Source organism: Dipodomys spectabilis, unplaced genomic scaffold, assembly GCF_019054845.1.
Source record: "Dipodomys spectabilis isolate Male_0828 unplaced genomic scaffold, ASM1905484v1 ptg000252l, whole genome shotgun sequence".
Taxonomy (NCBI): Eukaryota; Metazoa; Chordata; class Mammalia; order Rodentia; family Heteromyidae; genus Dipodomys; species Dipodomys spectabilis.
The window spans coordinates 116,710-139,465 of record NW_024870929.1 but is presented as its reverse complement, the minus strand read 5'-3'; the positions used below and the strand labels follow the sequence as shown (position 1 = coordinate 139,465).

The 22,756-nt window shown below is 52.6% G+C and overlaps 1 protein-coding gene across 1 annotated transcript in view; it reads right to left on the bottom strand.

Annotated features, from left to right (window-relative positions):
• The window catches only part of Etnk1 (ethanolamine kinase 1), a 33,923-nt gene extending 23,805 nt beyond the window's left edge, over nt 1-10,118 (bottom strand). Inside the window, exon 1 of the mRNA XM_042699479.1 lies at nt 9,826-10,118. Within this exon, the coding sequence (XP_042555413.1) occupies nt 9,826-9,981 (156 nt within the window). The 5' untranslated portion in view covers nt 9,982-10,118. The remainder of the gene's footprint in view (nt 1-9,825) is intronic.
• Between the last annotated feature and the right edge of the window lie 12,638 nt (nt 10,119-22,756).

The following is a 22,756-nucleotide window of genomic DNA, read 5'->3' as shown; positions in this document are numbered from 1 at the left end:
ATGTCTGCACGTCTCTGATCTCCAATTAACAACCGAATAAAGCAGAGCAGAGATGTAGCTCCAACAGGAGAGAGCCAGCCTCGAGAGAAAAAGCTAAGGAACAGCACCCAGACCCAAAGATCAAACCCCAGCGCCAACCCCAAAAAAGGAAAAGAAAGAAAACGCAAGCGTGAATACTGCCATTTTCTAGGAACTACCTTTCATTAGATTACACAGCCCTAATGAAGTGGGAAATGTTACCTACCAAAGAAGGCACACTGACAAATGTGGAAGGAACCAAAGAAGTAGAAAATCCAATGAACCACCAACGAATAAAACCACTGGAAAGACTAATGGTGGACTCGGTAAGGACAAAGCAGGCCGTACCCTCCTGATGTACTCATGACTGGGAATTTAATCCAGCCTCTACACCTTTCTGTTTTAGTAAAACTTAAAGAAGTTAAAGAAAAAAAGTTTAAAAAAAAAAAAAAACACCATTATTAGCATGCCCAAGGCCCCAGCACCACAGCAATCAGTAACTCACGCCTGTCATCCCAGCTTCTCAGGAGGCTGAGATCTGAGGATCACGGTTTGAAGCCAGCCTGGACAGAAAAGTCCCCAAGAGACTCTTATCTCCAATGAACCACCCAAAAACCAGAAGTGGCACAGTGGCTCAAGCAGTAGAGCACCAGCCAGTAACAGTAACAGGAATACAGGACCAAGAATCACAACAAAAACACAGACATCACAGTGCAGCCGGTGGCATGTTTCACACACTACTTTAACAAGGTTTGAGGAGGAAGAAAAAAGAAAAAAAAAAACGTAGGGCTGGGCAGGTGGCTCAGTGGTAGAGCGCTTGCCTTGCATGCATGAAGCCCTGGGTTCGATTCCTCAGTACCACATAATCAGAAAAAGCCAGAAGTGGTGCTGTGGCTCATGTGGTAGAGTACCAGCCTTGGACAGTGTCCAGGCCCTGAGCTCAAGCCCCTTGGCTGGCAGAAAAAGAAAAGGAAAAAAACAGTGAAACTCATGCACTGGGTTTTCTAGTTCAAACAATACAAAAATGCTTCTGAGGCAGATAGGGAGATTTGGTTATACATTTGCTACCAAAGGATGCCTAGAAACTACTGCTAATTTTGCTCAGTGTTAGCAGTAGCACTGATGATGAAAGTCATCACAGAAATGCAGGAGGTTAGTGACTGGAGAAGTCGGGAGATTTGCTTGAAAATCCTTCAAAGAGGTTAAAAAAAATAACTGAAGCAAAAGTGGACACTGAGCAAAGAGCAGGTGAAGGAATGTCCAATTATTTCCCCCTACTTTTTTTTTTTTGGGGGGGGGGGGAGTTGGGGCTTGAACTCAGGGCCTGGGCACTGTCCTTGAGATTTTTTTGCCCAAGGCTACTGTGCTACCACTTTGAGCCACAACCACCCTTACGATTTTCTGGTGATCAATGAACTGGAGATCAGAGTCTCATGGGGACTTTTCTGCGCAGGCTGGCTTCAAACCGTGATCCTCAGATCTCAGCCTCCTGAGTAGCTAGGATTTCAGGGGTGCACCACCTGCACCCAGCTTCCTCATACTTTTTCGTTACAGAATTCTACTTGAAACTTGCACGAAGTAAGAAGCATTAGCAAAGAACTCTCTAGAATTTCCCCCAGACTTGGATAACATACAGGCTGAAAAGGGGCAAGAGGGAAAGATTTAAATGTGCTAACATACTAACAAACCAGATGAAGCAGCCATGAGTTCTTTGGGTTTTAAAGGCAGACCTCATCTTCTTACCCTCCTGGCCAAATGTCTTCAAGGAGAATCTTACATCACGCTTTCCCCGCCCAAACCTCCCCTCGGCTCTTTCCACGTCATTCTTATTTGCATCATGTGCTCCACGCAGCACGTGACTCTGAAAGGTAACAGCACAAGTGCGCTAGCAATCAACTACTTCCTAACTCTTACTATTAGTTCAGTTCCTTACCCTAGCCTCATTCTTATACTGCTTCGTTATAACCAAGTCCACACACTGAGGGACAAATGGGACCTGAGCTTTATTATCCCCTCCTGTATTCCCCCACCCCCACTCCCCATACCCACACCTTCCCATCCTGGCCTTATAAAAATATATATAATATAGAGAAGTATATATAGTATAGTTGCATAAAGTATATATGGTATATAGTAGTATATATAGTATAGTAGCATAAAGTATATATAGTATAGTAGCATAAAGTATATATAATATACAGTAGTATATAGTATAGTAGTATAGGCCTCTCAAAACATTTTTGCTTGATCAATCTTCATTCAACTACATTATTATAATGTCAGGGGCTGGGCAGGTGGCTCAGTGGTAGAGCGCTCACCTAGCATGCATGAAGTCCTGGGTTCGATTCCTCAGTACCACATACACAGAAAAAGCCAGAAGTGGTGCTGTGGCTCAAGCAGTAGAGGGCCAGCCTTGAGCAAAAGCAGCTCAGGGACAGCGCCCAGGCCCTGAGTTCAAGCCCCAGGTCTGGCAAAAAAAAAAAAAAAAGGTCATATGTATTTATAATGTGTTCATAGATAGATAGATGATAGATATCACACATATATACATCATGTTGGAGTTTGACATCATATGTATACATATATAAGTTTTCATATTATATATGCATTCCACATATATTACTACAATGTGTAATATATTAGCGTATTATATGTTATTGTAAATTCTAAGGTAAATATGCTACACATTATATACAAAGCACAGGTGCATGTATGTGAAATGGGGATGGTCTGCTTCCTCTTCCCTGAGGGTCTCTTTGCCTCCTTTGCTTCCTTTTTATAACCCAGCTGTAGTGATTTTCATAGAACCAAGAAAAGCGCTGCGAGCAGCCCAGCGCCGGCTTCTCCCCAGCCGGGTCCACAAGGAGGAGGGAGCCCACGCGGCCCCAGGCCCCTGATCTGTGCCGGGTGACTCTGTAGGTGGACACCCTGGGGGCAGGGAGGGGCTGGCACAGCAGGGGGTTCTGGGGCATGAAAATCACCCATCTAAGTCCCCTTTGGGGCTAGAAAACTCCCAGACCAGGAGTAACCAGGACAAACAAGTCTCCTCCCCACGCGCCCCCCCCCCCCCACAAGACAAACCAGACAAGAGTGCTGAAGACTCTGGACACTGGACTCGCATCTAGAAACACTGCCAGAAACCCACAGGGGGTGAAGCTGGCTCTGGGTCCTACACCCAGACTGAACCGCTCCGCACATCTGGCATCAGGGATGAGAAGTAATTGGCCTTAGATTAAATAAAGACTGGATCCATCTGACAAATCTTAAAAACCAAGCCCAGGCTGGGCGCTGGGACGCACGCCTGTAAACCTCGGCTACTCAGAAGGCTGAGATCTGAGGACCATGCTCATGAGCCTCCAGTAAGCCACCCAAAAGCCAGAGTGGAACCGCAATGCAAGTGGTCAAGCCTTGAGCAAGAAAGGTAGGAGACAGCACCCAGGCCCTGAGTTCCAGACCCAGTAACACACACAGACACACACACACACACACACACACACACACACACACAGTCACATCACTTGATTTTTAGTCAGTTTTCATCCTACAAATTGTCATTCCCAGTGTTGGACTTAGATCAACAAACTGCTAAAATAGGTAAGATTTCTTTTTTGCCTCTAAAGAGTTTGTACCTTTGACATAGGGACTGTCTCTTGAGAATACAGGTAATCAAATCTTTTATTACGTGTGTGTATACAGCTGTCCTTTTCTTACAGATCCCATGCTCTCAGATACAGTAACAGTCCAGACAGAAAATTCTCCAAGATTCCATCTCCAAAATAACTGGAAAAGAGCAAAGGTAGGGGTGGGCTCAAATGGTAAGAGCACTCAGCCAGGCGCCGGTGGTTCACGCCCGTAATCCCAGCTACTCAGGAGGCTGAGATCTGAGGATCGTGGTTCAAAGCCAGCCCGGGCAGGAAAGTCTGTGAGACTCTTATCTCCAATAAACCACTCACAAAACCGGAAGTGGTGCTGTGGCTCCAGTGGTAGAGCGCTGGCCTTGAGCTGAAGGACAGCGGCCCAGGCCCCGAGTTCAAGCCCCACAACCAACAACAACAAAGAGAGCACTCAGCTGGGCAAGCGAGCCAAGCAAGTGTTGAGCTCCTGAGTCCAAACCCGGGTAACTGGCCCAGAGAGCAGCTGAGAACAGAACGCAACAGCAATACTGGAATTTTTGTCCTATTCGAAGTTTTAGTAGCTGTAACTGTGTGTTTTTAGTAAAACTATTTTGTATCTATGTAATCTCTTGCAAAATGACCTTCACGCATTTAGCATATTATTTGCCCAGAGAATTACTGGTTTAGGGAAACAAAAAACAAAAAAACTCATCCAGCCAAGCATCTAGTGACTCAGGCCTCTAATTCTAGCTCCTCAGGAGGCTAACATCTGAGGATGCTGGTTCAAAGCCAGCCTGGGCAAGAAACTCTGGGAGACTCTTATCTCCAAATAACCAGCAAAACAGTTGGAAGTGGAGCTGTGGCTCAAGTGGTAGAGCGCCAGCCTCAAACAAAAAAGCTGAGAGGTAGCACCCAGACCCAAGTACCAACACAAAAGCGAAACACAAACATACCTACTCAACACTATGTAAGGGACTGGGTCGGGTCCGTAGTAACCTGCCAACACCTTAGGCGGGCACAGAAGCCTAGCAGGGAACCCGTTCTTCCCAGAATCCATCGCGTCTCTTCCTCTCTCCGCTCTGCCCAGCACATCAGTCTAGCCTCGCCGCGTGTGTGCGTGGCTTTCTCAGCCCAGAAATGACGTTCTGTCTCTTCTAGTCACGTGGGCTGCAAGCTGGACAAAGGTGGCAAGCACACCCCCCTGCCCCCACAGCTGCGGGCTCTGTGCTGGCCTGCACCGTACAAAGAAGCCAACCCCAGGGTGGAAAGAGCTCTGGGTCACACGCAGAGTGTGTCCCGATGACTTCTAACGAATGGTTCTTTTGGTGCAATACTGCCACTTAGCTGTGGGAAGACGGGGGGGGGGGGGGGGGGGGGGGGGGGGGGAGCCTCCAAAATGGGCTGCGTGCCCATCTGGGCATTTCATTCATGCTCCTCGCTGCGCGACGAGACACCTCTTCACACCCATCTCCAAACTCGTCCAAGTTCACGCGTGGCAGGCAGTAAGGCCCAGAAACCATCTCATTTCCATTTCACTGTGGTCTCCCTAAAGGCGTGCCGGGCCCCGTCCCTGCCAGCCAGGGGTTAACATCTGGAAGCCAACCACCACACCACCTCCTCGGTCCACAGCTGCCCTTCCACAGAACATGGCTGAGCGGTGCACCCTGACACTGTATCTTCCCATGACGCCAAGGACAGCGAGGCCACAGGAAACAGCTCGCTGGGCTTGCCCAGGGGTGGAGAAAGCTCTGGGGTGTCATCCCGACCCCTCACGTGTCCCTAGGATGCTCAAGACGCCTCGCGTGCACACGCTGTATGCACACTGCCTCTATTCGTCTAATTGGCCGAAGAATCTAGGAAAACGTCAACCGCTCAAAGGGAGAGATTGATCTTATTAAAAGCAGAGAGAGCTGTATAATCCCTGCACTCAGGAAGCGGAGGCCGAGGATGGGGAGTCTGATGCCAACCTAGGTCACCTGGCTCCAGGCAAAGAAGGGAGAGGGAGGAGGGGGAAGGGGAGAGAAATCCACCAACCAGACCTCCAGGCTGAGTGCACATCAGGGCGAGGCCACTTGTGTCGGGGCACGAGGCCCTGAGTAGTCAGTACAGTACAAGAGTAAGTGAATACAAGGGCTAGGAGGGGCTGGGCAGGTGGCTCAGTGGTAGAGCGCTGGCCTTGCATGCATGAGGCCCTGGGTTCGATTCCTCAGCGCCACATAAGCAGAAAAAGCTGGAAGTGGCGCTGTGGCTCCAGTGGTAGAGCGCTAAGCCTTGAGCTGAAGAGCTGAGGGGCAGCGCCAGGCCCAGAGTTCAGGCCCCACAACTGACAAAAAAAACAGAGTAAATGAATTCAGAAGTTCACCCGACACTGAAGGGGCTCAGATGAATAGAGGAAGTGCATCAACTTTATTCTTTACTTAAAGGAGAATATCAAATAGTACATATCAATACTACAAAACAAAAGGTTATGGATATTTGATAGAATACACACTGGACTGTCACAAAGTGGTGTGAGCGCACCAAGACCCGTTCCAAGCTAGCACAGTAATGCTCTGGGAAGAAGGTCCACTGCTGCCCAAGCTGGCCTCAAAGTCACATCCTCCTGTCTCAGAACAACCCCCGGCCCCAGCAGCTGGTATCATAGATGTGTGGCCCTGGGGTCTGGCTTCAAACAGATTTCAGAAACATGAACGTATAAGAGGGGCTGAGGGGCACGGCTCAGTGGTAGATCTCTTGCCTAGAATGCACACGATCCTAGCTTCTCCAGCAGATCCAGAAGAAAAACATGTACAGTACAAGAGGAAGTGTACTTTGTGAGAGTGTGTGTGTGCGCGCGCGCGTGCACACAAGCCAGTACTGGGATTTGAACTCAGGGGTGGGGCCCTGTCCCTTAAGCTTTCTGCCTCAAGGCTGGCGCTCTACCACTCAAGCCACACCTCTACTTCTGGTTTTTGGTGGCTTATCTTCACTCCTTCTATCAAGTAAGGACGTCCTGTACAAAGCAAGATGCATTATTTCACAGGCCTGCCGAGGTTTAAGCAAAGCCTTGGCTCCTATTATTTTGATGCAATCAAGTTTTTACTTGTTTCTATTTTGGATTTTAGGTTTTGTTTTGTTTTGTTTGCCACTCCAGGGGTTTAAACTCAGGGCCTAGACACTGGGCCCTGAGCTTTTAGCTCCAGGCTAGCACTCTACTATTTGAGCCACAGCTCCAGTTCCAGCTTTTTCTGAGTATGTGCTCTACTAAGTGCTCTACTAAGCCACCTTCCCAGCGTAATTTTTTTTTTCCTATCCTGGCAGTTCAAAAGAAAATAAAATCTCAGAAGCAAGTATTTCCAGTGAGATTCACTAAAGAAAGCCTAGAGCATCATTAGGGTTTGTAATGACCTAGACTGTAAGAAGTAAAAAATCTATTAAACAGAGAGGTAAATAACCATCAATTTGACTTACTTCTGGGCTTGCCTCCAGATCAAACAACTTTGTGTTTCCTTAGAACATGACGATCATTAAAGAATAAGCATATCGGAAGAGTTACCATCACAAATTTAAGTACATCAGAAGTCCAGATTACAAGCCAAAAAGTCACAGTTACAAGATTCTACACGGGCTGGGCATGCTGGTACATTCTTCTAACAGCAGCCATGGAGGATCTCAAGTAGTAGGCAGCCTGGGCTAAAGTCACTCTGTCTCAAAAGAAAAAAAAAAAAGTTGCTACCCAAGAAGCCATGACTCGGCTGGGTACCAACCAGTACCAGTGCTCCCGCCTGTCATCCCAGCTACTCAGGAAGCTGAGATCTGAGGATCACGGTTCAAAGCGAGCTCCGTCTTATGTCCATGAGACTCTTTTATGTCCAGCGAACCACCGAAAAGCTGAAAGGAGCTGTGGCTCAAGCAGTCGAGAGCTAGCCTCGAGGAAAAAAAAAAAAAGCTCAAAGACAGCACAGCCAGGCCCAGAGTTCAAGGCCAGGACCAACATTAAAAAAAGAATTGTTAAAGCCACAATTTGACAGCAATGGGTTATGAAACAGTTTAATAGTGCCATCTTTTGCCATTTTATCTACTTCTGGCTTTACTTCACCAAGTTTTACCTTAAGAGATAGTATCTACTTATTATGGTTTAGGCAAAGAGATGATCTTTTTAAATAAAAACATAGCCTTATTATAGTACCTCAACATGGCTACTCTCTCTCTCTGCACACAAATACATCAAAGGAAATTCCAATCTTCAAAGCTCCAAACTTGAACGTCACTGCTTAAAAGAAGCTCGGGAGTTTACTAGGAAGTAGTACTGCCTGTAATTAATAAAAGGTATTGCTTTATTTATAACTAACGGCCAGAAGATAAATCATTTTAATAAATTCTGAAACGTTCTAAAAAGACTACAAATCAGTCCATTAATAATGTAAGTAAAATCAAGTATGAATAACAGAATACACGCAGCTTAGTGGCTGAGCACTGCCCAGCATCCATCCCCAGCACAACAAATAATTAATTAGTGTTAAGTTTCAATTTGGAAAGAGTTCCTGAAAGAAAACAATATGACTTTTTTAAACTCTACATAAGTCACTCTGAATTCACTATTTCCTATATTCTTAGCCAAAAAATACACCCTCACCTTCCGATGTCAAAATGTTTCATCAGTTAAGTTTTTGTGGGTTTTGTTTTTTTCCAAAACATGAGTTCATTTGATCTGCTCACAGTCTCCTAAGCAATCAGAACTGAAAGTAAAACCTAAGCTCAGGAGCTGCCCGGCCCAGCCCATTACTCATGTTTAATTGATCTCTGTACAGGTGGCAGGCTGCTCCATAAGAACTGAAGGGGGGGATTCAAAGCAGCAAACCTGGCGGAGACACATTGGGCAGTTCCTTAACCGGTGTGCATAATCAAAATCGGCAGATGATCTGACTTAGGCAAGTCAATCTTCTTACATTACTGCCTGGATCTGAAGTCCTGGCCTTTGAAACTGCATCCCTGTGTGTGTGCGCGTGTGCGTGCAGGTGCGCGCAGGAGACAGGAAAAGTTCGATGTTGTACACACATGTTAAAAACAAAAGCCAACCGGAACAGTGAGGCCGGGAAGGCTGGCAGGGCAGCCCCGGGTCTGGGGGGCCGTGGGCCTCGGGATCCTCTCCCTCCCTCAGGGAACATCCACAGCCTGGCTCAGCTCCGCCGGACACCCGGCCAGACACCCGCGCCCCTGGGACACTGTGATCCCGCTGAGCGGCAGGCCCAGCAGGCCGCCCGCCCCAGGCCCAGGACTCGGGTGGGGATCCTGGGCCTGACGGGGGGGGGGGGGGGGGCCGGGGGGGAAGAAGAGGAGGAGGGGGGAAAGGAGGAGGAGGCCGAGGGAGAGGGGGAGGGGGGCAGGGGAATGGAACCCATGGCTCGGATTAGGGTGCATTATTTATGTAACGACTTGGGGCTCCGTCCAGGACCCGGGACCAGGGGGTGGGGTGAGGGGGGGGTCCACTTTACAGTTAACACAAGGGGGGCTGGGCTGTGGGGTCCAGGCGGACCCTCGGACCCTCGCTTTCCGCTGCCTTCCGGGCCCCGCCCCCCAAAACCAGCACGGGAGGGGGCACCCCGGGAAGAGAAGAGGGGGTGACCTTGCCAGGTGTGACTGACCGCAGCGCCGGGCAGGGGAGGGGGGCGGTGGGAAGGGGCCTTCGGGGTCAGTGAGGGGTGGGAGCCGAGACGCGTGCAAGGTCCCCCCCCCCGGGGTCGGGGGTCAGGGGTCTCGGCTGACGGGGGTGACCGCCGCGATCTGCAGGGTTCCCCCCCCGGGGTCAGGGGTCTCGGCTGACGGGGGGTGACCGCCGCGATCTGCAGGGTCCCCCCCGGGGTCGGGAGTGGGAGTGAGGGGGGAAGTCAAGGCTGAGGTCGGGGTCGGGGATGGAGAGGTCAGGGGTCAGGGTTGGCCAGGGACGGAGGAGGGCTCCCCCACCTGCAGCATCAGCTCCCGGGAAGGAGAGGGGGCGTCACGGGTCGGCGTGGGGTCGGGGATCGGTGGGGGGGGAGGCCGAGCTAAGTGAGGAGGGGCCCGCCATACCTGCAGCGTCCCCTCCCCGGGGGGGTCGGGGGGTCGGGGTCGGGGTCGGGGCGGGCCGGCGCCCCCGTACCTGCAGCGTCCCCTCGCCGGGGGGTCGGGGGTCGGGGTCGGGGGTCGGGGTCGGGGCGGGCCGGCGCCCCCGTACCTGCAGCGTCACCTCGCCGGGGTCCCAGCGCGGCCGCAGGTGCCGCAGCAGGCGCAGGGCCCCCTCGCGGCAGCGCCGCTCCTCCTGGTCCTGCACCGTCACGTCCAGCCGGGGCACGTCGGGCGAGCCGGGCGGGACGTGGATGTAGTTGGCCATGGCCCAGGCGACGGCGGTCAGCAGCAGCACCACCGCGGCGACGGCGCCGGCGACGGCGAGCGCGGCGGGCGCCGACAGGCTGCCGCTGGGGCCCTCCGTGCCGGGCGCCCGGCCGGGGGGCGCGGGGGGCGGCGGGCGCGGGGCGCGGGCGGGCGCGGGCGGGCGCGGGGCGCGGGCCGGGCTCGGGCGCTCGGCCGCCGGGGCCGGGGTGGGAGCCGCCGCCGACGCGCAGCGCGGCCGCTCGCGGAGGCTTCCTTCTCGGCTCTGGCCCGCGGCCCGCCGCGGAGCACGCCGGGACGGGCCCGACGCCGGCGTCGCGCCGGGGGGCGGGGCGCGTGACGTCAGCGCCGCGCTGGCGCCACAATGGGCGGGGCCTGCGCGCCGGGGCGCGGACGCGGGTTCGGGGCGCCCGGCCTCCCCGCTCTGGGGGTGAAGGGGGGTTCCCCCTCCTCCCCGCCATGCGGGCTCGGTATCCGGGGCCCGGGCGGTGAGGAGCGTCCCCCCCCCCCGCCGTGCGGCCCGAGCCGATCGGACCGAGGACCTGGGTTTGAAGGAGGGGCCGGGATGGGGGGGCCGGGATGGGGGGCCGGGATGGGGGGCCGGGGGGCCGGGATGGGGGGGCCGGGGGGCCGGGGGGCCGGGATGGGGGGGCCGGGATGGGGGGGCCGGGGGGCCGGGATGGGGGGGCCGGGGGGCCGGGATGGGGGTGCCGGGATGGGGGGGCCGGGGGGCCGGGATGGGGGGGCCGGGGGAGGGCTGGGGGGCCGGGGGGCCGGGATGGGGGGGCCGGGGGAGGGCTGGGGGGCCGGGATGGGGGGCCGGGGGAGGGCTGGGGGGCCGGGATGGGGGGGCCGGGATGGGGGGGCCGGGGGGCCGGGATGGGGGGGCCGGGGGAGGGCTGGGGGGCCGGGATGGGGGGCCGGGGGAGGGCTGGGGGGCCGGGGGGCCGGGATGGGGGGGCCGGGGGAGGGCTGGGGGGCCGGGATGGGGGGCCGGGGGAGGGCTGGGGGGCCGGGATGGGGGGGCCGGGATGGGGGGGCCGGGGGGCCGGGATGGGGGGGGCCGGGGGAGGGCTGGGGGGCCGGGATGGGGGGCCGGGGGAGGGCTGGGGGGCCGGGGGGCCGGGATGGGGGGGCCGGGGGAGGGCTGGGGGGCCGGGATGGGGGGCCGGGGGAGGGCTGGGGGGCCGGGATGGGGGGGCCGGGATGGGGGGGCCGGGGGGCCGGGATGGGGGGGCCGGGGGAGGGCTGGGGGGCCGGGGGGCCGGGATGGGGGGGCCGGGGGAGGGCTGGGGGGCCGGGATGGGGGGCCGGGGGAGGGCTGGGGGGCCGGGATGGGGGGGCCGGGATGGGGGGGCCGGGGGGCCGGGATGGGGGGGGCCGGGGGAGGGCTGGGGGGCCGGGATGGGGGGCCGGGGGAGGGCTGGGGGGCCGGGGGGCCGGGATGGGGGGGCCGGGGGAGGGCTGGGGGGCCGGGATGGGGGGCCGGGGGAGGGCTGGGGGGCCGGGATGGGGGGCCGGGGGAGGGCTGGGGGGCCGGGATGGGGGGCCGGGGGAGGGCTGGGGGGCCGGGATGGGGGGGGCCGGGGGAGGGCTGGGGGGCCGGGGGGGGGCCCGGGGACGCTGAGACCGGCCCCCCGGTCGGCCTGCGGTCGCAGCCCCCGGGGTCCGAGCAGACCGGACGCTTTGGGGGATGTCATCCCCGGAGACAGCCTAGCACAGCCCCTAGATCCCTGCAGGACATCTAGAAAGATCTGGAAAACGGGGCGGGGCTGGGAGAGTCGGGGGAAGAAGGGAGGGAGGGAGGACACCGGCGGCAGGCACGGATTGCACTGGTGACAAACCTCCTGGTGCAGCTACTCCCAGGACAAGTGTGTGTGTGTGTCTGTCTGTCTGTCCATCCCTCCTGGTGCAGCTACTCCCAAGGGTGTGTGTGTGTGTGTGTGTGTGTGTGTGTGTGTGTGTGTGTGTGTGTGTGTGTGTGTGTGTGTGTGTGTCAGGCCTTGAACTCAGGGCCTGTGTGTGTGTGTCAGGCCTTGAACTCAGGGCCTGTGTGTGTGTGTGTGTGTGTGTCGGGCCTTGAACTCAGGACCTGTGTGTGTGTGTGTGTGTGTGTGTGTGTGTCGGGCCTTGAACTCAGGGCCTGTGTGTGTGTGTGTGTGTGTCGGGCCTTGAACTCAGGGCCTGTGTGTGTGTGTCAGGCCTTGAACTCAGGGCCTGTGTGTGTGTGTGTGTGTGTCGGGCCTTGAACTCAGGACCTGTGTGTGTGTGTGTGTGTGTGTGTGTGTGTGTGTGTGTGTGTCGGGCCTTGAACTCAGGGCCTGTGTGTGTGTGTCAGGCCTTGAACTCAGGGCCTGGGTGTGTGTGTGTGTGTGTCACGGGCCTTGAACTCAGGGCCTGGGTGTGTGTGTCTGTCTGTGTCTGTCTGTCCCTCCTGGTACAGCTACTCCCAAGGGGTGTGTGTGTGTGTGTGTGTGTGTGTGTGTGTGTGTGTGTGTGTGTGTGTTGAGCCTTGAACTCAGGGCCTGGGCACCATCCTTGAGCTGCTTTTGCCCAAGACTAGAGAGAGCTCTACCTCTTGACCCACAGCTCCACTTCCCGCTCTGTTGGTAGTGAAATGGAGATCGAGATCTCAAGGACTTTGCTGACTTTGAACTCAGCCTCCTGAGCACCCAGGATGACTCGTCTCTGAACCAAAAACAGGTGTTTGTTTGTTCAGTTGGATAAGACATTTCAAGAGTTATTTCAAAGGTCAGCTACTTAACCACGCTGAGGTTATTTAAAGCCCAGAAGGGGTTCAAGTCTGGGATAAAGATGAAAGGGAAAGAAAAGAAGTTTGGAGACTCCACAGTAGGATGGCTGTATGATCTTCAGGCTTGTGTCTTGGGGTGGAGGCTTCGTTGTGGGGGTGAAGAATGTCACCCTCCAAAAGGAAAGGAAGAAGGTAAAGAAAAGAATAAAACAATGGCCACCTTGAAATAATTAGTGTTAATGTGTTACAACATTTTTTCCAATCATCCCCTACAAATGTATTGGGGATTCCTACAAATGTATTGGGGCTTCCTACTTTTTTTTTTAACTAGTACTGGGGCTTGAACTCAGGGCCTGGGCATTCTCCCTGAGCTTCTTTTGAGCCACAGAACTGCTTCTGGCTTTTTCTACTTATGGGGTAGTGAGGAATCGAACCCAGGGCTTCATGCATGCTAGGCAAACACTCTACCACTAAGCCACCTTCCCAACCCTTCCTGCCTTTCTTTAAGGGGAAGAAAGGGATCTGGGATTTGACCCTGGAATCTGAACTGCAGTCATCGGTCCTTATGCGGTGAACACATCTGGTGAATAATTAGGCAATGAAATCCCTAAGTGAACTCAAGTAACCATTCAGAATGTTTTATAACCACATTAGAATACATTTATATTCTGGTGGTTGCAAAAGCTTGTTTTGTAACTCAAAACAAATACTGGGACAATACGTAAGCTTATACTTCCTAAAATAAAAAGAAAGGGAACTCAATTTTGACAATACAGCAAGGCAATTGGCTGAACATTTACTAGATGTAGGCTTTTTTTAAGTCTAAGTAAACTATGGAAAGAAGGCATTGAGTTCAGTCATCAGAACCAAAAATAAATGAATAATAGAAATAAAGATGGTAAAGGATAAAATACCATGTACTACAAGAGATGTTAGCTTGTACATCATCCATTTGGGGGTACAATAATCCTAAAGCTTTCACGTTTCAAATAGTAACTCCTGAACTATTGTATATATTTTATTTAACACTTGAAATTTGGGTAGGGGGGCAGGCCTGGGGCTTGAACTCAGGGCCTGAGTGCTGTCCCTGAGCTTCTTTTGCTCAAGGTTAGCTCTCTACCACTTGAGCCACAGCACCCCTTCGGGCTTTTTCTGTGTATGTGGTACTGAGGAATTGAACCCTGGGCTTCGTGCATGCTAGACAAGCACTCTACCACTGAGCCACCTGCCCAGTCCCAACCTTCAGATTTTTAATAATCTTTTTAATATGTCGGGGGTTTGGGTGGTACTGGGGTTGGAACTCAGAAACCGTGAGCTTGCTAGGCATGCACTGTACCATTTGAGCTAAACTCCTGCCTAATATATTGTTGTATTATGCATCATAAAATTGTTGAGTTTCTTAAAATAATGCATTTCATACAGTGATTCAATGGCAAATTATGAAAAGTTATTTTGGAAATTTTAATCAGGTCCATTAAAAAGGAAGAGACAGGGCTGGGAAGGTGGCTCAGTGGTAGAGTGCTTGCCCAGCATGCATGAAGCCCTGAGTTCAATTCCTCAGTGCTACATACACAGAAAAAGCCAGAAGTGGTGCTGTGGCTAAAGTGGTAGAGCACTAGCGTTGAGCTAAAGAAGCTCAGAGACAGCGCCCAGGCCCTGAGTTCAAGCTCTGGTACACGTGTGAATGTGCCCACACACACACACACACACAAAGTACTCTGATCTCAAAACCTGAATTGACAGACACAAGGGAGAAATGAAAAGGCAAAGATTTACTGAAGAGAAAGACAAGGAGAGCAATTACTACACGAGAGGTCCCACGGAGGGCACCCCTGGGTGCAGTGTACAGGGGCTCTGTAAGTGTCTCGTGAAAGCTGAGTGACTCTCAAGATCACTGGACAGAGTGGTGTGTGGCTCAAAGCAGAAGAATAGAGCCAGGCGCCGGTGGCTCCCACCTGTCATCCCAGCTACTCAGGAGGCTGAGATCTGAGGATCCAGGTTCCAAGCCAGCCCAGGCAGGAAAGTCCATGAGAGACTGGTCTCCTATGAACCACCAGGAAACCAGAAGTGGCGCTGTGGCTCAAAGTGGTAGAGTGCTTGGCCTTGAGTGAATGAGCTCAAGGACAGCGCCCAGGCCCTGAGTTCAAGACCCAAAACAAAGATCACTGGACACGCTGTAAGCCATCGCAGTCCCCACACCCAATCAGGAGCTCCATGAGTTACATTATATTACATTATATTGCCAGAAAACCACACAGACATCCGGGTACAGAGAACAAAGAAAGGTTCATTGCTGGGAAAGGGGGACCAGCAAGACCCCTTCTCACAAGGGAGAAGTGAGAAGAAGCGCCGGCTATTGTCTGGGATGACCTATATAACCTAGGGGGTTAGGAGGGGCTGGGAGGGGCCAGGAGGTGGAGACCCTGGTGTGGACGTGCGGGCCAGGGGCTTCATCATGGCGGACTAGGATGTATAGTAGACAAGGGCCTGCAGCCGCCCACACCTGAAGTCACTCTAAGGGGCTCTGGCGGCCTTCTAGGGTGGCAGCTGCCCCAGAGCAGTGCCATCCCAAGGTACAGGGGGCTGGAGGCTGATGATTTACTGACTTTGCTACCTGGGTCCAGTGTTGCCTAGGAAGGGAGCGTGCTGAGCTGTGGAGAGGGGAAGGAGCCTGCTAAGCTGTGGGAAGGGAGCTCACTGGGCTGACACTGAGCCTGCTCCAGCTATCCCTGCACCGCGCAGCCGCTTGCTGGCTGGCTCTCTGGGCATCCATTCAGGCACGCACCTCTGGGTTCAGTGAGTCCCTAGTTAATGTGCAAATCTCCCAGGGGCAATGGGCCATAATATGACGTCCAAGGTACCACGTGCAGGACTGCTCAAGGCCACGGTCATGTGACACCAGACTGGCTCTGCTCCAGGCCACGCAGTAAGGGATAGGGAAGCGGACTCTCTGGGAGGGAAACTTTGCTCTCATCGCCTAGCCAGGCTCATTTAAAAAACAATAAAAATTGAAGTTAGGAAGCTGAATCCGTCATCAATGAACTACTGCAACCATGATTCCCTCCTCATGGTTCATAAAGAATAATCCTGGGAAGATTCAAAATTAAAAAGGAGCTGGGGAACTGGTGGCTCACGCCTGTCATCCCAGCCACTCTGGAGGCTGAGATCTGAGGATCAAGGTTCAAAGCCAGCCTGGGCAGCAAAGTCCTTGAGACTCTGATCTCTATAAGCCACCAAAAAACCGGAAGTGGCACTGTGGCTCAAGCGGTAGAGCTCTTTCCTTGAGCTGAAGAGCTCAGGGACAAGCCTAGAGTTCAGGCCCCAGAACCGACCCCCCCCCCAGAAAAAAAGTGTATTTACGTCAGTCAGTGATTGCAATTGTCCCATTAGTTGATGAAGGCTACCTTGCTTAGCAGATACCGTTCTTTTGCTTTTAGATCTGGTTTCAGCCCCAGAGTGGCTAGCCTTTGAGAGGGATCTTGGTGTGTGTGTGGGGGGGGGGGAATACCTGGGATCCAGCCTGGGTCCCACTTGAGGGCACAAGCCTAAAGCTTGGGCCATGGGGCCCGGTTTTCTACCCGATCAGGCATGTTGGCTTGAGTAAGAGAATAGCCAGAGAGCGAAGGAGACATCCCAAGGCGGCGTCTGGGCTGGGGAGGGCGTGACAGGGAGTCTGGGGGGGCCATGGGGGGGTCCCCCGGCTTCCGGCAGCCCCGGGGCTGCGGGAAGGCAATCGGAGGGACCCCGAGAGGAGAGGGCGCCCCCCAGAGCGCGGGGGGTGCCCCCCAGCCGTGGCCAAGGCCAGACGTCCTGGGGGGTTGGGGGGGCTCAGGGGCCCCCGGCAGGGGCTGGAGGAGGGGCGGGAAGGCAATCGGAGGGACCCCGGGGAGGAGCCCGGCCTCGGCACCCGAGGGACGGGCCTGCTGGAAAGGTTCAGGCAGAAAAAGAGCCCACTGGGGAGCGACGGGCCCGCAGGCGATGGAGACCCGGGCAGGGAGCAGGGGAAGGGAGAGGGGAGGAGAGGAGGAGCGGGCGGCTTGTGTGGGAGCTGGTTTATATAGGGGTAGGCGGGAGGCGGAGCCAGAGCTGAGGCGGAAGTGAGCTCAGAGCCTGGGGGAGCCTATCACTGTCTGAGGGAGGCGGGGACCAGGGGAGAACCTATCACTGTCTGAGGGAGGCGTGGCCAGGCCAATTCAGGAAATGACCTGAGCGGGTGCCTGGGCCTCCCAGTCAGATGATTGACAGCCAGGAGATCTCTGGTTTCAGGCAGGGGCAGCGGGAGGGTGTGCCCCGGGGCAGAGCTAACCCTGGGCAGGTAAGATGTCACAAGTGGGCCATTGGCACCTGCCTGGCAAAGACATTTTATGTTATTTTCTTTTTGCCAGTCCTGGGCCTTGAACTCAGGGCCTGGGCGCTGATCCTGCGCCATTCTGTGTCTGTGGTGCTGAGGAATAGAACCCAGGGCCTCCTGCATGCTAGGCGAGCGCTCTACCCCCTGAGCCACCTGCCCAGCCCCTGCAAATGACATTTTAGAGGCAAGGCCAAAATTGCAATCCATCCAGGAAAAACTGATCCACTGTGATATTGGTCTAAAATGTTACTCCAAGAAAGCTCAGGAAAACCCAGAAAAGGTTAAGTCACAGATTGGGAGAAAATTTTTCTCCCAATGTTCTCCAATGTTTGCAAAAACGCCTATGCAATAAAAGACTCGTCTCCAAAATCTGCAGTGCACACTTAAACCTCAAAAGGGAAAACAAACTTAGTTTTTAAAATGTGCCAAGGATCCAGGCGCTGGTGGTGGCTCACGCCTGTCATCCTGACTACTCAGGAGGCGGAGATCTGAGGATCACGGTTCAAAGCCAGCCAGGGCAGAGAAGTCTAGGAACTCTCTCTTCTCTCATCCTGTATCTTCTCTCTTAGCTCCAGTTAACCACCCAAAAAGTCACCAGTGGAGCACAAAAGCTTAGGGACAGCAAGAGCTCAAGCCCCAGGACTGGCACGAAAGGAAGAAAAATAAAAATAAAGAAGTAAAATGTGGCCAGGAGCAGAAGATATATGTTTCATCGGAAACATGCACAGATGACAAAGGAGCATCTGTTGAAAACATGTCTGACCTTCACATGCCCTTGAAGAATGCAACATGAAACAAGGAAACACCAGTACCATGGTGTTCCATATCTATTCAAGTGGCTAAAATCCAAAGCACTGAAAACACCAAAGGCTGGTGAAGCTGTGGGGTAAATGAGAATTCCCCCTTTAATCAGTTGGGAGAAGCAAACTATCACAGCCACTTTGGAAGGCAGTCTGGTCGATTCTTCCAGAAACAACCCCGCCCCCGCGCTCCACCATTATGTTCCTTGCTATTTACCCAAGTGAGTTGAAAAGTTCTGTCCACATAGAAACCTGTGTGTGGCTATTTACAGAACCTTTATGCACACGTTGGAAAGCAATCGTGATATTCTTAGAGAATGAATAGAGGGCTGGGAAGGTGGCTTCATGGTAGAGTGCTTGCCTAGCATGCATGAAGCCCTGGGTTTGATTCCTCAGTACTATATACACAGAAAGAGCCGGAAGTGGCGCTGTGGCTCAAGTGGTAGAGCGCTAACCTTGAGCAAAAGTAGCTCAGGGACAGCGCCCAGGTCTTGAGTTCAAGCCCTAGGACTGGCAGAGAGAGAGAGAGAGAGAGAGAGAGAGACCTTGAACTCAAGTTCCAATATCTACACACACACACACACACACACACACAAACATAGCCTTCTACCCTGTACTTCTAGATCACGGCTCTAACACAGAGCCATAATTACCAGCCCAATTTCTTCCTTTTGTACATCTGTTTAACCACCTCATAAAACTCTCTGCCTTGTAAACACCCACTTTATACATTTAAGTCATAATAATTATGCCACATATAAAAGACCAGAAGAGCCATTTATATCTTATTACATAATAAGCATTTTGTAGGAGAGAATAAAGGATCATTGAATACAAATCCAGAGACTCCAGTCAGAAAGGTTTTTTTAATTATTATTATTACAATGGACTTATTTAGTTTCGAGAATAACAATGTAAAGAATTTACACACACACACACACACAAATCTGTGAAATGAGATTCTGTAGGAATGGCTAAGAGCCAGGATTGAAAGTGGGTTCAAAATGAAATCAGTCCTGGGGCTGCGAACGTGGCTTAGTGGTAGAGTGCTTGCCTAGCATGAATGAAGCCCTGGGTTGGAAACCTCAGTACCACATACTTAGAAACAGGCAAAAGTGGTGCTATGGCTCACATGGTAGAGCGCTAGCCTTGAGCTAAAGAAGCTCAGGGACAGAAGCCAGATTCTGCAGTCAAGTCCTGGGACTGGCAAAAAAATAAAGTTGGAGGTCTGCCTATCCCAAAGACCCCATGATTTCCACACACACCTCTTTTTTTATTTTGGTTGGTCATGGGGCTTGAACTCGGGACCTGGGCGCTGTCCCTGAGGCTCTTTGTACTCAAGGCTGGTGCTCTACCACTTGAGCCACAGCGCCACGTCTGGTTTTCTGGTGGTTCATGGGAGATCAGAGTCTTACAGACTTTCCTGCCCAGGCTGGCTTTGAACCCCGATCCTCAGATCTCAGCCTCCTGAGCAGCTGGGATGACAGGGCCCAGCTCCCTCTTCTTTTCTTGAAACAGAAGCTGACATTAGACTCTAAAGCTGTAGATGTAGGAGAAGAATGAAGATAGTATATCCTTGAAGACTTTTTCTGGCCCTTCCTAATGGAGTTAACTAAGTCAGGCTGCTCCAGTTTCTCTTCTTCTCCGCCCATGGTGGTTTTAAAGCTCTGGGTAACACGATGTGGAAAGACGATCCCAAGAGCAAAGCTGGAGGGACAATAGTAAATAGTACCAGGGAGTCTGTGGTCATGGCTTCCAGCTACCCCCAACACCAGAGTGGATGCAGGGATTTCCTTGTCACCAGAATGTGAAAGAATTACAGATGTGGGGGGGGAAAAACCCTGACGATGACAACAGAAGTCGCAGGTTTCTCATTGCTGTTTTGGTGGTTGTTAGTTTTCTTTGTTTGTTTATTGTGGATTTGTGTTGTTTTGGTGCTGGTATTGGGGCTTGAACTCAAGACCTCTCTCTCTCTCTCTCTCTCTTTCACACACACACACACACACACACACACACACACACACACACACTCACACACATGACCTGCCTTCTCTTCAGTCCTCTGCTCCCTTCCTCTGTCTCAGGAAGTGACATGTAGCACTGAAAAGTTCAAGCTTTTAAACGTTTGTTTGTTTGTTTGTTGTTTCTGGGACTTGAACTCAGGGCCTGGGCGCTGTCCCTGAGCTTTTTTGCTCAAGGCTGGCACTCTACCACTGGAGCCACAGCAACCATTTCTGGCTTTTGCTATGTAGGTGGTGCTGAGGAATCGAACCCAGGGCTTCATGCATGCTAGGTGAGCACTCTACCACTGAGCCACCTGCCCAGCCCGTGGGTTTTTTTTTCTTTTTTTGTAATTTGTATTTGGGGCTGGTTAGTTAGTGGATACGATTCTCTCGTGGATTTGTCAGTCCTGCCTGCCTTTGAAACATGTTTCTTAAAATCTCCACCTTCCACATAGCTAAAATGGCTGCGGGGGGGGCGGGGGGGGGGGGTTCTAGCACCTGGCTGGAAATCTCTTCTTTATTGCAGAAACCTAATTGATCACCGGGAAAGGTAAGATGGAGATGAATCCCTTCACCCACACCATCCATCATGATCGGTTCAGACAAGTCTCATCAATGAAGAGTGCAGTTTGGCAGGAAACGGGGGAGAGGAAACAGGATGTTTACGTAGCAAAGTGCTTCTGTATAATGTCTATTAATAACTCCATCTCCAGCTCAATTTCGTGGCGGGACTTCCTGGTGACACATGCGGAGAAACACTACTATCAATTATGTCGGCGTCTTAAAAAACCCCACCAAGCTCAATGTTATCATGAAGAAAACCAAAGCCACCCAGATTGAGAGTGTGTTCTAGAAAATGCCTGGAACCCTCATCACCAGGGAAGCTACCCATTTTCCAAGGGGCAGTAGCTCCTGCCTGTAGTCCCAGCTGCTTGGGAAGTAGAGATTGGCTGGGAAGACACCAGTCAAGCGGGCATGAAAAGTGAATGAGATCCCCATCTCAACAAACAAAACCACGAATGGTGGTTCACCTCTATAGTCTCAGCCACATACTAGAAGATCACGGTCCAGGCTGGCCCTGTGTATGAACGAGAGATCCTATCCAAAAGAAAAAAAAAGATTAAATTTTTTTATAAATAACTGGAATGTATTTCAAGTGGTAGAAACTTCCAGGCAGGCATGAGGCCCTGAGTTCAAGCCCCAAAGAGGAGGAGAGAGAAAAAGTGTGTTAATTTTATGAACTACTAAAAAAGCCTGGATAAGATTGTTAAGATTGAACAATCAGGAGACACAGCAACTGAATGGAAGCAGTGTTCTGGCCAGATGTGGTGATACCTCCCTGTAATCCTAGCAACCCTGGAGAGAGAGAGAGATCAGGAATACTAAGATTCCAGGCCAATCAGGAGTCAGAGTCTGCAAGATCTCATCTCAACCAATAGCTGAGCTATGGGGAGAATGAACAGGTGGACCACAGTCCAGTGCAGCCCACTCATAAATATAAGAGCCTGGGCTGGGCAGGTGGCTGCTTGCCTAGCAATGCAGGAAGCTCTGGGTTCGATTCCTCAGTACCACATCAACAAGAAAAGCTGGAAGTGGAGCTGTGGCTCAAGTGGTAGAGCACTAGCCTTGAGCAAAAGAAGCTCAGGGACAGTGCCCAGGCCCTGAGTTCAAGCCCAGAACTGGCAAATGTAATGTGTGTGTGTGTGTGTGTGTGTGTGTGTGTGTGTGTGTGTGTAGCCTTATTGGAAAAATTAACAAAGCAATAAAGGTAAATTGTGGGTATCCAGTGACTTCCAGTGTTTTGTTTCATTTTGTTTTGCTTTGGATTGCTAGGTTGTGAAACACGGGGAGTTTTGCATTTTCCAAGCAGGTGCTCTACATTTTCAGTGATACTCTCAGCCTTGAGCTTTGGTATTTTACCTACAACATGGAGAAAGAGAACATACGTATTGCATTTACTTTCAATTTGGGGGGGGGGGGTTGATCACAGGGCTTGAACTCAGGGCCTGGGCGCTGTCCCTGAGCTCTTTCACTCAAGGCTGGCGCTCTACCACTTGAGCCACAGCGCCACTTTGGGTTTTCTGGTGGTTCATGGGAGATCAGAGTGTCACACACATTTCTGTCTGGTTGTCTTCGAACCGTGATCCACGGCTCTCAGCCTCCTGAGTAGCTGGGATGACAGGCGGGAGCCACTGGTGCCTGGCTGTCTCCTAACTCCTCATGAATGAGTGGTGTGACGTGTAAGGCCGCAAATGGACTGCCACGTGTTACAATTCAATTGCCACGTGCTACATATATTACAGCGTTTATTCTCAGTCCCCACAATGACGCTCACACTGGATATCTGGGCTGATCATTAATGGGTTCATTGGCATTTCTTAAAGAGTCCAGAGTCTAACCCTGCACAGATGTCAGCTGATAAAAATCCTGCCACACCTTTTACCAAGACTAGCAGGGAAATCTAGGTCATCTCAAGACTCCGGGGCTGCCAATCCATGGGTCTAAATAGACTGAGCCGAGTCAGGCACCGGTGGCTCACACCTGTCATCCTACTACTACTCAGGAGGCTGAGATCTGAGGATCGAGGTTTGAAGACAACCAGGCCAGGAAAGTCCATGAGACTCTCATCTCCAATGAACCACCAGAGAACCGGAAAAGTGGTAGAGAGCTAGCTTTGAGCAAAAGAGCTCAGGGACAGCGCCCAGGCCCTGAGTTCAAGCCCCAGAACCTACAAGAAAGGAGGAGGAGGAGGAAGAGAAAGGAAGAGGGGGAAGAGGAGGAGGAGGAAGAGGAAGAAGAAAAGTGATCATCTGATCATGTCTGATGATCCTCTTGCTCTCAGCTTCCTTTGAAGCTGGAATGACAGGCGT